The sequence below is a fragment of the Boleophthalmus pectinirostris genome, unplaced genomic scaffold (genome assembly GCF_026225935.1).
Source record: "Boleophthalmus pectinirostris isolate CB_2022bp ecotype Guang Dong unplaced genomic scaffold, ASM2622593v1 HiC_scaffold_5, whole genome shotgun sequence".
In the NCBI taxonomy this organism is placed as follows: domain Eukaryota; kingdom Metazoa; phylum Chordata; class Actinopteri; order Gobiiformes; family Gobiidae; genus Boleophthalmus; species Boleophthalmus pectinirostris.
The window spans coordinates 26,660,718-26,675,361 of record NW_026571404.1 but is presented as its reverse complement, the minus strand read 5'-3'; the positions used below and the strand labels follow the sequence as shown (position 1 = coordinate 26,675,361).

At 39.0% G+C, this 14,644-nt stretch overlaps 1 protein-coding gene across 1 annotated transcript in view; it reads right to left on the bottom strand.

The window, feature by feature from the left end:
- The window catches only part of LOC110157219 (phytanoyl-CoA hydroxylase-interacting protein-like), a 26,208-nt gene extending 11,564 nt beyond the window's left edge, over positions 1-14,644 (bottom strand). Inside the window, exon 1 of the mRNA XM_020921496.2 lies at positions 14,321-14,644. Within this exon, the coding sequence (XP_020777155.1) occupies positions 14,321-14,426 (106 nt within the window). The 5' untranslated portion in view covers positions 14,427-14,644. The remainder of the gene's footprint in view (positions 1-14,320) is intronic.

The following is a 14,644-nucleotide window of genomic DNA, read 5'->3' as shown; positions in this document are numbered from 1 at the left end:
TCTGTACGCGGTCTGGTGTTTGGGACGCGTGAGTGACTAAAATGCGAGAATGTGGAATTCCAGAATATATTGCACAAACTGGGGACAAAGAGAGTGGAGCCTCTAACTACACACAGCAGATGAAGGACTAATCTCATAATTGGAATGGCATATGTACTTCCATCGCGTCTGGCCCCTTGCTCACTGCAGTGGTCTGGGTAGAATAACAGATCACAGTTTTTAACAGACACACTTACTGATGCCATGACTACTACTATATTTCATATTATTATTATTATTATTATTATTATTATTATTATTATTAAGTAAGTTGGAATCTGTTCTTAGAGCAGTTCCTTAAAGGTGCATTGTGTTACTTTTCTGGATGGAGTCTGCAACCTGTATGTCCCCAAGGAGATGTTGAAATTGTCCACAGTATGGTATTAAACTAGTCTGTCTTGTATTTATTCAGGTACAGGTGTTATTTCTTGCTCATAAATATCTACTGTGAGTGTGGCCGCCTCTCCTGTAATTTGGCTTTCAAGTCTCCATGGAGATTCATAGGTTTATAGCCATGCTGTGGGACATTCTCTGCACACCTTTAACATGAACAGTTGGATCTGGATCTCATTATTTTAAAAGACCCAATTCTTTTAGAGCTGCAGAGCTTTAAGCAAAACAAAACAACAACAATACATATATATATATATATATATATATATATATATATATATATATATATATATATATATATACATTACATAATTTCAAAAGGTAAAAACACTCTCTCCTTCACTTTGAACCATTTTAAACAGATCAGAGTCTTGGCCATTTCTCTGTGTTTAATTTGTAGTTAAATGAGTTTTCAAACAAGTTTGTATCATATAACTAAATGTAAAAGGATCCTTGGCAGCAGATAACAGACACATTTTTTTCTATATAATGAGTTTTTTGCCTTTCCTGTTAGTGAGAATTTTAATGGGCTGACACCAATGTTCTAACCTTCAGAAATAACCTTTGTCGACATACCAACAGTCATTCATCATTAAGATCTATTTCCAGAGATGTGACTTGTAAAGCTGCATTTTCAGTGGTGAATGTTAAAGTGATGGTACACAGGCTTCTCTATAAATGCTTTCAGTCTAGATTATATAGCTTCAATTCACAAGAGACAGTTGAGAAATGTTTTTCAGAATACTGTTCTGTGGCATCTGACCAGCCAGACAATTATGTACCGAGGCAACATGTGGACTAAGGGAGTGTGACATAGCGCTCGACTCCAGTCAAATGAAGCTCACGAGGCTAGCTGTTATAGGGGTGAGTTTGGAGCTGAGTGCCAGATTAGGAATAGGAGTTTATTTACAGACAAAATAGTGAAATCAAAACACCAGGAGCATGTAGAGTGGGTTAATACGAACATTTTAAAACCAATGAGTGGGTTAGCTATGTCAATTTATATAGTCTACGGGTGTGATTGCATTAATTACAAACTAAAGTGCCCTTTAATTACCCTTTATTTGGCCATAATTTGTCTTGCACTAGTACAGATATTAAGTAGCTCTTGAGGACAAAATAAGTGTACTGTGTAGTGTTTGCATGTAAGTATAAAGTGTTTTATTGTGTGATAGTCTGGAAGTACAGTTTTACATTCTAGTTGTTAATTTTACTGTGACAAAACTCCTACTGCTACTACTCTGGACTCTGAAAGTTGTAAAACACACTTCTTAACTCATCACAGTGAATAATTACAATGCTCAGAATGAATAAGGTAAGTGATAAACAACTTTAGACCACTGCAAACAGCGCTTTAAGATCTATTTAAAGAGATGCACAGATTTCTTGGTAAATGTTTTCAGTAATGGACTGTCTGTGTAATTGCAGCTTCAATCCACATGGGACAGCTAAGAATTGCTTTTCAAAATACTGTTTGGTCACATCTGACAAGCCAAACCATTCATTCTGAGGTGACACTGGAAACTGTTTATCACAAAACTTACCCATTCAAAAGTGGTCATTTGATATTAAATGTGCTTGGGGCAGAAAATTAAATCATTTGTTAGTGAAAAAAAAGTTTCAAATTGTCAGTTTGATCCATATATTTATTTCTATTGGTTTCATTCAAGTAAAATAGGCAAAAAGCAATGTGCAAATGCGGGTGTTCAAAAATGTTTCCACAACAGCAGGTCTCAGATTGGCTGCACCCTGATTACAGTAATAGCACTGAGTTGCAGGGTCATGTTTTGTAAAGGGGTAAGAAGTTAAGTTATGCAACAGAGGACTCACATTAACACAAAGAGGAAATGCACTCTGCTTGTGAGTCAGGCAGCCCTGTACAATAATAAGACCTACAATTAGCTCACCTTAGTAAGAGATAGAAGTGCCCACCACTTTGCCTCTGTGCATCCCTGGAGATTGTGCGGAAGGAGCTCTTTCCTCTTTAGTCAATGAGGCTTAGCTCTAATAAAAAGTTGTGCTTAGGTCCTCTCTATCTGATTGCACACTCTGTACATACTTTGCATTAATATAAGAGATACTTTTACAGTTGTAGTAGTAAGTAATTTGAGAGGTTCATAAGGACATGACACACAAAACCAACTGCATGTATGTCGTGCACCAAAAATAACATTTCATTCACTCTGCTGCAGCTACCGTGACTCAAACTGACACAGATGCAGTGATGAGAAGAATACTTTGAGAATATATTGAGTAGAATACTCGATACAAAATGTATTTTGTAACGTATTCTGTTACATGGTCCAATCAGAGTACAGCATTCTGAATACTTGGAATACTTTTATACCAATTTGCATTATATTATAGTGAAAAACGTACAACATAGAATTACAAACAGCTTTATTTGTTGTCATCAATTTACTGAATTGATTTATGTCTAATTAGAGAAGGAAAATTTCCATCCACACACACCACGAGAGTTCTGTGTGACATTTTTCTTACCAAAAACACGTAGTTCAAAGCCAAAATTGTGTCATCAGGTATTCCTTTGATTTTAGAAAAATAACTGTATTCTGAAAAAACATCGAATGAAAAAGTAACGACTGTACCGGAATACAGTTACTCACAATAAGTATTCTGAATATGTATTCTCGGTACATGTATTCAGTTACTTCCCATCACTGCAGAGGTGTGGTCGGTCACTCTGGCAGTATCACAGCAGTACTCACTGGGCACAAAATGTCTTGATGTGACAGGCAGAAAACCACACATACACACACACACAAACGAACACTTTCATAGATGGGCAAGGTGGGTGAAATGTCTTGCTCAAGGATAAAACAGCTGGTGAGAGCTGGAATAAAACTGCAAATCTTTAGTTTCTTCAGTTGAATCAGCACTTGAGCTCTGCAACTAAAAATGGGCATTGCCTCTGCTTAAAGGGTTCATATTATGTTGTTTTCTGATCTATGTTATAATTTTGTTTTCTCATCAAAAACATACCTGGAGTTTTATTTTCTTGCATTCATACATGTTTAATGTACAAATCCTGGCTGAGTTCTTTTCTCAAACAGAAAACAGCCAAGGAATTTCAAGTCTCTATTGAATGAAGGTAAAATGCAGCTGTTAACTTGAAAACTACCACTACACGACATCACAAAGTGGAATAGAGCATTTTGAGCTTTGGAAATATAGACCAAAATATTACTCCAACATGTGTGAATGAAACAAAACACAACTCAAGGTATGTTTTTAAGGAGGCACCAACATTAGAACATGGCTTAAAGCGCACATCACATAGAACCTTTAAAAAGCTCAAAACAAGCCATGCCAGTTATGTTGAAATAAAACACCCTTAAGGCAGTTCTTATTTCTTCATGTAAAAACACGACTTATAGAGAAGAAATGATTGAACTGTTCAAGCGTTATGGGGCATTATTGCTCTCAAAATAAACAACCTAATCTCTGACTCATGCGTGTTGGTCACTTTGTTTCCTCTCGTTTAATGGTCAAACTTCATTCAAAATGGCGGTGTTGTTTATTAGCGCTGAAGCAGTGGGATATGGATTGTGAGGCTGCTGGTGATTTGCAGTGCTGATTCTGCTGCCATTTACCCAAAGCTCATCTAATTCACCTGCAAATGGAGCTTTTACACCAATATTGTAAAACTGTCAGGTCAGACGTCACCGCTGTGGCTGCTTTTGAGGAAATCAATGTTATGATGCATATTAAAGATAATACATATTGACGGGCTATAAGCAAAGATACAAAGAACAACTAAAGCATTGTCATTCTTTGTAGAAAACTGACTTTGATCATAAATAAATAAATAATTAGTTCAATGTTTTCATTCTAAATATCATATGTAGTTTGATATGACGTTTTCCTTAGTGCGTGTAAACTTAATAATCTAACATTTGCTTCAGATCAATACAAAAGAATGTGATTTTCAAAACATGACATAACACATTTATTTCAAATCAACTTTTTCCAGATAAAAAGCATTTTGACGGTAAAATGAGTTGAATTTAGAAACAAAAATTATGTTTATCCATGTTATGCCACTTACAATTTGTGCCTATCCCAACTAACAACTAACAAAAACTTTAAGCTCTTACTGTTTTTTTTTTTACTTTTCAGGGAGTAATTCATATTTTTATGACGTTTATTGCATTGTATTGATAAGCAGAAGAAGATGGATAGACGGAAGGATATTGCAGTTTGCTGATACACTGCAGTATTTTCTTGGGAACTGAACCTACGCTGACGATGCAGGTAAGACACACAAGGTGAAGGTCAAGTGCAAAGGGAGATGTTCGAAGCATTGGAAATCACACAAGCCATAACCAATAGAGTTACAATGAAACTGCAGTATTTCTATTCTAAAAGATAACTTCAAAATGCTGCTTAGGTACTTTGTAAAAATTCACTTTATCAGATACACTTTAGCTAATGCAACCTGCTTCCTTCTTTCACAAAAAGAATCTGGCCATTCAAATGCATCCAATACTTTCAAATAGAGCTACTGGCCCTTTCACTCAGCACGCTGTCTGATACACAGGAAGCCAATAGATGCAGCACGATCAATAAAAACCTTGTTAACATGCATGCACAGACTCACCTAACAGCTTTCTAAGGTCTGTTCCAGTTTCACCTGCTTTTCTATTATTTCATAGAGATTTGGGATAAAAACACAATTGCGGCTGACAATTTTAGACTAGACAGCGCTTTCCAAGGTTTAAATTTGAACTTGTTAGTTGTGAGTGAATGGATGGGCTCAAGGGGCTGTTGGAGAATCACAGCTTTGTTCCCATCAGAGCAGCAGAGGCCCGGGTGAGACAGAGAGCATGCTGGAAGAAAAAATAAACACCAATGAATGCAGAGAGAGATAAACAATGTATTGTTCATCTGTAACTGTAGTGTGTCCAACCCAGAGAAGAGAAGGCAAAAGTACTCTTAAATTTTGAAGCTACACTATAGAAAATTTTCTATTGGGGAGCCACCTGCTTGCTTCCATGGAAATGCTATTGAATTTTCCACAGTATGGCATTAAACATGTGTGTATATTAAACATATGTGTATTTTGCAAACATTCACTTAAAAAACATGTATACTTAGTGTGATTGAGGCCTCCTCTCCACAGATCTGACCTGTTGCTCTTGACTTGCTTGTCTTGATGAAGATTAGAAACATTTAAGCCTATACTGTGGAACACATGGGCAATGAAATTATCTCCATGAAGACAGGCACGTGGCAGACGCACCTTTAAGTTACTTAGCAGAACCTTACGGAGAAACATGCACTGATCTGCTGTGATGACATGCTTTTGATCGTGTTGCTCTGTCTAATGCTCAAACATGCTTTCCCCACTTTCCCAATTATTGCCCACCTGCTTGTTGTATATTCATCATTTGGTTACTATAAACTGTAGAGTAAAGAAGTGGACTAAGTGAGTGTGACGTCACCCATAGCGTTCGGCTCCAGTCAAATTAAGTTAACGTTGCTAGTAGTTGCAAATTTGAAGCCAAGCTCCATATTATTAATATGGATTTTTAAACAGCCAAAATGCTGAAATAAAAACACCACGATAATGCAGAATCATTTAATGTGAACATTTTAAGACCAAAGGGACGAGGCTCATTGCAGCACTTACAGAGAAAGGGGCAATAATTTCTCTATGTAACGTCAACTGGAACCAGAGTTGAAGGAACCGAAAGCGCCTCTATGCTCACTTCCTAACCCTAACAGAGGCCTAACGTGCCAGTTAGCGAGTTAGCTATGTCCACTCTATGGTATGAATATGTGTTTTATAAACAAAGTTAGTACAGAGCAGTGGGTGGCAGTAACAATGGGGATTGATTGGAGGAATGACATCTTGAATGCAGGTGTATTTGTACTCTTGCAAGATGCATGAATCACTCTAAATACAACTTCTAGTGGGTAAATGAGAAGGGTAAACAATTATAACACCATTAAAAAGTCAATATTGCATAATAGGTCTGTTTATAAAATGACTTTTATAAACAGACAGAAAAGGCATCAGTAACATTTTCCTCTGACTGCATTTGAATTTTATTCTAACTCTGGATTTTTTCATTAATTTACAAATATATCTTTTAAAAGTAAACAAATTATGATGTAAGCGTTAACCCTGACAACATGGAACAGTGAGATTCCATCTCCAATGCAGCTGGATATAAAGGAGTGCACAAACCGTTCAGGTCTTCGCTTGAACAAACCCTTCGACAGAGACAGTCTACTTTCACTCGAGCTCGTACAAACACTGACTTTTGCAATGTCTGCATCAGTTTCTTCAACCATCACTTGTCCTCCAGCAGAGGGCGTCCCCCGTACACTGGGGAACTACACCGTTCTGGAGTTTCTTGGGGAAGGAGCATATGGACAGGTGGCCAAATGCTTCAACACCAAAACCAAAGAAGTGGTGGCAGTGAAACTGTTTGAAGATGATTATGCGATGCAAATTGAGCTGGACATCATCCAGCATCTGGGAAACATTGACCCGGACGAGGTGAACATCGTCAAATATATCGAACACTTCTCTTGTGAGGAGTACCACTGCATCGTCTATGAAATACTAGACTGCAGCCTCCTGGACCTCTCCATGGACCGCCCTGGAAATATTTCACTGAGTGAGCTACGGCCTGTTGCCCAACAGCTTCTTGTATCTTTTGAAGCTCTGAAAGAAGCGTGTATTGTCCATGGTGATCTAAATGTTGGTCAACCACGAAGACCAACCATTTAAAGTAAAGTTGATCGACTTTGGATGTGGAGGCCATTTCTCAGACCTGGAACAGGGCATGAATATGATGTGTGACAGATATCATGCTCCTGAGGTGGTCCTGGGTGCTCCCCTGTGCGAGGCTCTGGAGATGTGGACGCTTGGCTGTTGTCTGTGAGAGGGCCTCTTAGGCTGCCAGCTGTTCTCCAACATGTCCAACTAGGACCACCTAAGGACTATCATCCATCTCCTTGGACAACCCAGCGATGAGATGCTGCAGAGAAGTGTCTACGCTGATAAATACTTTCTCCAGACAAGTTGCCAGTGGAGATTCAAGAGCTCAATTGAATACCAGGCCACAAACTGGAAAAAGCCTGAGGTCTCAGAGTGTGAACTGGACAGGTTTTCAGATCTGGAGGAAGCCGTAATGCTACAGGCTGATAAAAAGGATGAAGATGCTGTCTTGGACCTGGAGGTTTTCTTTGATTTTGTTAAAAATCTTCTCCAGATTGACCCAGAGAAGAGGCTGACCGTCGGCCAAGCGCTGAGGCATCCCTTCATAACAATGGAGCACATTTACAGTGACAGTGAATATGTCCAAGGTGCCCATGATCTGATGGCAGTAACACTGAAGACCTCCACATCTGCTCCTGTGGCAAATACAGCTGAAGAAGTTCCAGAACAGGACTCACAGTCCTCTGCAGCTTCACTTAACAGGCCAGGGTCTTCTCTGGTCTTTGAAGATGTGAGCTCTCCTCCTGAGGACCACAAGATATCCTCTAAACCTGAGGAACCAGAGGAACATGACAGCCCTTTGATTGAGATAATTGAAGACTGTTACTTGGGAAATAATGATGTCTCTTTCATCATTCAGCCTGTGGATGAGACTAACCTGTGCATGGACACAAACAGCCCTGACCCTGATCTGCTCAGGGACGAAAAGCCCATCCTGTTCTGGTCTGAAATGGACCAGAGTGATAATCTCAGCTCCAGTGTGAATGAGGAGCATACGGATGGACCTGGACAGGCTGAGATCACTGTTGGTGTTTTTTCAGAAGATTTCAAGGCCATTACAGCAGACAATAGTGTGCACAAGAGCGCCTCCTTCTGGTCAGCTGTGAAGAAAAGGTTTGATGGTGGCATGGCTCGTCGACGCCGAGCTCTGACCCGTGTGTGCCGTTGCTGCACCTCCAGGAGGCGCTAAAGGTGCCACTGCAAACTTATTCAAATAAACAATAATTCATTAGCATTCAAATGTGTTTATGTCTTTGTTCATTCAATAGTTTTCTTAACAGTTAAAAAAATACAGCTTCATAATTGGAAGTATAATTTAACTTGATTACATTTTCAAATTTATTTTTAAATAGACAAATAAATGGTAATTTCTTCATACAGTATTTTTTTTTACAGTTTCTATGATTTTGTTTTAGATATGTTTGGAAGCATTTCTTTAAGTAAGGTTTTTATTTTGTTATAATACGTTTTATAATAAACATTCTTTTCTCATATTTGGAGGTGGCAGTTGTCAGTAAACTAAGTGCATAGAAGTTCTTGCTTGGATGCATTTGACACTGACAGGAAAGTATTAAGTGTGCCATTGTACAAGGCAACAATATGGTGCTTACAGGCTTTCAGTGTTTTATGTGAAGTTTGATGAATGTATTGTGTGCTAAAGGACTTTAGGCTACAGAGATCATGATTTATCCAATCTTTTATAAATAACACACCAAAATAATTTGGCATTTCATAAAGCTACGTATTGGGTGTATTGGCCTTATCAGTTATAATCCTGTGGACATAGCAATAACAAAGCTACTAATGTATTCCAATGTTTTGCCAGTTATGATGTTATCAGCCTCGTGTGTGCACAAAGCACACTCTGGTCATGTGACCACACTGAAGAAAGCCAGCTTACTCATCACAACAGTCCCACCTGCTGCTGCTCAAGTTGTAGCCACAATTTGAATTTAGGTTGGCTTAAGTGTTTGTTATTGATGATTTCAAATAGTTGGATGCCATCTGTATTGAGCTGACATATGCAACCGAAAAAATACTGTATTCAACAAAGCAAGATTTACCTTATGCCATCCTCTGCTCTAATTATTAACTAGGGATGTCACAATATCACATTTTTAAGGCAAGTTGGGTGAGTGCATCAGTGGCTCCTTGACTCCTTTAAAGAGTAGAACCAGGTCCTTTTCCAGGACAAACTAGTAATATTTATGTACAAGAACATCCTCTTACTGTTGTAGCACAATGTATTCACACAAGGCTTGAATAAAATGTCAGAGGCACATTGGTTACAAAAATAAAAGTCCTTTATTCTTACAAATGGGGCAATCTGATTTTATATTTTAGACACATTTTAGAAGAATGACAACTTTATGACTATTCACGATTATTGACTCCATGACCAATCAATAGTGAAATTTAGTATTTTCTTTAATTTACATTGTATAACAGATTATGCGAATTGCTCTATGAAATCTAATTTTCTGAGTTAATGAAGTTAAATGAAGTTAATGAGACATAAATAGACAAATAAAAACACTTAACATTTAGACAAATGAGATTCATTTGGTCTTCTAAGAATTTATGTTATTATGTTTTTTTCTTTTTTTCTATAAACTGGGACGAGGGAGCCTTTATACTCTCACACACCTGGGATACTGTCCTGAGGAAGTCGGACTGCAGATGGCGCTGTCGTCCTGCCTCCACCCGTAGGAAGACAGCGCCAAGACCTGTATAAATCAGCTGACCAGACACGTGACCACTCTGAGGAAGAGTGCTAGAGAGCAGTCGAAACTGTCCGGTATGAAAACAAACTCTTGGTCTGAACAAAGAACCTAATAACACAAACTTAACATTTAGCTTTGCTTTTTTGTATTTCGTATTTCATATTGATTAATCAAATAATTGCCATGGTTTTCAGCTTCCTGTTATATGCAACATGTTGAGGACTTTCCTAATCAAAAGGTATAATAATATTGTTTTAAAATGTTAAACAGACAACTGTCCTTAACTTTTCATCATTTTTAACCCCATGAATAGCTGTAACAGAATTGTCACTTACTTACTGGCAGATGTTGGAAGCAAGTGAATGAATGTTTTTATTAAGTTGTCCCTAATTCCGAGCAGGTCTTTTGAACGCTGAAACAAAGCTTTTGTCATGAGTTAATTGAAAAGCACAACACGCAGAGGGAGCGTATTTCCTCCGGCTGACGGAGGAATTGTGTGATGGGACCTGGCAACATTAGAGCTCTGGAGTTTCCGCTGTGGAGAGGGAGCAGCCACGGAAGACACTGTTCTCCGGGTAAATGCCACTCATCCATCACACCAGCTTCATTACATCAGCAAGGTCAAAACCAACAGCCTGTTTATACTGTTACACTAAGGATCACTGTAGGTTTTATTCATGACAAAAGAGCAGACAAATCAGATCTAGCATTCAGGTTTAGGATAATTAAAGCAAAACACCGAGTTTGTAAGATTTATATGAGATTTTCACCACGTTCGAATGTTGTTACCTCCTGAAAGACATACCTGGAGTTGTGTTGTGTTTCATTACATTACATGTAGTGGTTGTTTTCAACTTAACAACTTTTACCTTTGTTGAGTAGGGCTGAAACCATCCAAATGATTATAGGGAAGGTGTATGGAGTTTAAAACACAGTGAAGCACTTCCCGTATTACACATGATATCACAAGGTGAAACAGAGTGTTTTCTGTTTGAGAGAAGAACACAGCCTAAACATGTAGGATTTGTGTGACATGTGTGAATGAAACAAAACACAACTCCGGCTATGTTTGTGATGAGAAAACAACATTAAAACATAGATCAGAAAATAGCGTAATATTGGCCCTTTAATATATTTAAATATGGTAACCATACAGATTTAAAAACCCTTTGCACACTCCAGTCTCTCCCTCCAGAAAACGATTTGCTCTTCTGATTTTGGTGACCTGTTAAACTGTCATCATGTTCTCTTTTTTCTCCTTTGTGCATCTGGCCCCTTCACACAATCTCTCTTTCCCACAGAAAAATCCTTCTTTTCCATTTGCAGCCTCAGCACCAGCTCATAAGCCTCTCTCACACTGCCCATTAAATATTTATGCATTTGAAGATAAATTTAGAAAGCCATGTGAAATGAATACGAGGTGTGCAAACATAAGACTGGACTAGATAAAGGAGGAGTCTATCCAAGAAGCTTGCAGTGCACAGTCTTTGAGCTAAAGGGTGGGGCTCAGATGAAATGTAATGTGAGCCAAATATGCTTTTCTCCTTTTTGTGATACAACATTGCGGTATCAAACGTTCTGGAAGGTCAAAGTCAAAAACAGCTCTTAAGATTATGTGATAAAGATTTACGATTAGATACTTTGGCTGCACTTGACAAATTGTAAATGTATGACCGTGAAAATTTGCCCTTGGGTCCAAAAGTGAGGCAAGATTTATTTTTGGTTTAAATTGGGGACTTTTTGACTTTATTACAAACATACAAAAGTTACAGTGGGAACTAGGAAGAAAGAAGGAAGTATGTATGACAAAAATTTTGAACTGATCTTGCCAAAAGCATTTGAAATTGAATCTTAAAGGTTGTACAAATGATACCTATGATTCCTTTGTGTTGTGATTTCAATATGGCGTAGATTTGACAGAATATCACTGCTGATTTAGATACATAAATTTATCCAGGCCAGAACTGGTACAAAGAGTATGTCAGCATGTCACCCTGTGTGGTTAGACTGTATTCAGACTATACATTAGGACCTGAATGTAGTTGCTTGTTCTGTATTTTAAATTTATATTTTTGAAGTAAACTTAAAGTTGGTATAATATTTATCAGTTGTATTTGCCACACAGCTGTACATATGCATTTTGTTTTGTCTCTTAAAGGTGCACTATGTAACATTTCTGCTTGTCTCCATAGAAATGTTTCATAAAAAAGCATCTGTTTACATGGAGATGAACAGGAGCAACACCAAGGCAAATGAATTGTCAGATCTGTGGAGAGACGACCGCGCTCAGTGCGCTGTGTACAATGAATTCAAACACCAGTAATTGAATAAATAAATGCATGATAGTATAATGCCATACTGTGGAATATTCCATTCAGACCAGTAGCAGGTAGCTGACTCTACACTACAAAAATAATACAAGTGGAACAGAACATTTTGAGCTTTGTAGATGTAGACAGACTAATATTAATGGGTTACTAACATGTGTAAAAGAAACAAAACACAACTTCAAGTATGTTTTTGAGGAGGTAACAACATTTTAACATGACTTAAAGCTCACAAGAGTCAATTTTGTGTAATATAGGATCTTTAACTGGCAGACATTTTTCATTAAACATCAACCCACGTATGGAAGGAGCCCCTTACCAAAGCTTTAATCTACTTGCATTGACATAATGAGCACCAATTAGAGGCTGGTAAAGGAGTGGAGCAGGAGGTGGACACTTGGCTGTTTCTCTGTAAACAGAACATGTGGGCGGCTGGAGGACACACACAGTCCTGTTTACACTGTAGTGTCTGTGGTGACCGCTGCACAAACACAAACTGCCTGTTGTCACTGAAAGGACAGCACTGTGACCCTGACATAGAGCTGAACTGAAGACATCATCTGTTCGAAGAATGATTTTGGAAGAAATTCAAATTGTATTGTGTGTTGATTTGTGTTTAAAAAGTGGGTAAAGAGAGTGCATTAAAAAAAAAAAAAAAAAAGTAAAACGCTAATACAAACTAATAGAAAAATTCTATGCATTTCAAAACATAGAGATCTATCTGCTTGTCTTAATATCTCCATGAAAATGCTATATCTTTGTCTATGATGTTATACAGTATGGCATACCTATCGCCATGGAGAAAAGCAGGTGGTGCCATCAGGAAAGTTACATGTCAGATTTATGGAGTGGCAGCTTTGTTCAGAGTGAGAATGCAGGGAACTCACCTGTAGTTGAATAAATGCAGATTTAAAAAAAAAATCTTTTAATCTAATACCCTACTGTGGAACATTTGGACAAAGCACGCAATAACATTTCTATGGAAACAAGCAGGTGGCAGGCAATTCACCAGAACTATCACTTAATGCGCAATTAATTTAAATGAACTTACAAGAACTTCAGGATAATTAACTGAAATATTGCATGCATTTCATCTTTCATTTTACATTTAGCAGTCCTAATAGCAACTTATCCACGCGTATTGCATCACAGCTCCTCTCAAAAAGGCCTGTGACACAATGACCACACTGTTGGCCGCTTGATGAAACCTCACCATTGAGTCAAGGCTGGCTGACCAACACCAGTCGTAACCGGCCCGAAGCACCGCCACAATAACAACGGCCAGTCCATTACACCCAGACAGGCGTGACAGGCCCATATCAGAGAATAAATTAAAGTGGGGCTCCTAATTAAGATCCTGCTCTCAGATGGGGAATAATGGGGAGCATGTAATTGCAGTGATGGGTGTGTGAGGCTGCCTGGTACATGTGGATCCTGCAGCCATGTTCCTATCCTTCACCATGACTCGCCTTTTTTCTTTCTCCCCAGAGCGTGAAAACTGTGATGAATATGCACAGATCTCCCTTGACTCTTCAATGACATTTTATATAACTACTGCTTAGATGTTGGTGTGGAGTTAGGACAGGGTTTAAGAGGGCAAAGTTTGAGTACTGGGTTGATAAGATGTCAGTTTGGCGTCTATACCTTTATTTTTCTTCCTTTCTTTTTTAAAATCATGCCAGTGTTAATGTTTCTCATGGCAAATGCAAGTATATAAGAAGCACATTGACTGACCTGCGTTAAAGCATGGTCTCTGTCCACGTCTCTGGTGCTGAAATGTAAACCCAGTTATCTCTATACATACGCCTGCTCACTTTGTATGGAAAAGCTGCTTATGTGATGAATGGGCAATGCCATGGTCCACCCTGGTCATTTTACATTCCTGTCCCCACGCTGAACCAGCAACACTCGAGCCCTTATTTCTATTAAGCGCACACAATACGGGTGCAACGTGCAGCTAAAGCCAATGACAGCCTCTAGACTGCAGCCCCACACTGACAAAGCGGCCTAATGCGGCTAGCCAAACACGTGAACACCGCATTGGAACGGTACATAAGGTGAAAAACACTATATGTGCGTCTTACCGTCTCGTTCGCAGAGCTGTATGGAATCCAGGCTTAGGTCCTTGATCATGCCCTCGCACGGACTTAACGGGCTGCTCAGGTTGTGCGCCAAACCGGGGACCTCCATCTCTGCGGGGGAAAGACAAGCCGTAAATGTCTTCTTTTTAAGCACAACGTCCTCTGGGGTCGGGATGGACAGAGTGCCTGGTGTCTCCACGGAGCGAGAGAGGGAGCGGAGGGGAGAGTGGAGGCGCTGCCCAGAGCTCTGTGTGTGTCGCGCGCAGCTCTCGTCCTCCTGTCTGCGTCCGTCCGGGGTGGTGCGGTGAGTGGCGCGTCAGCACGGAC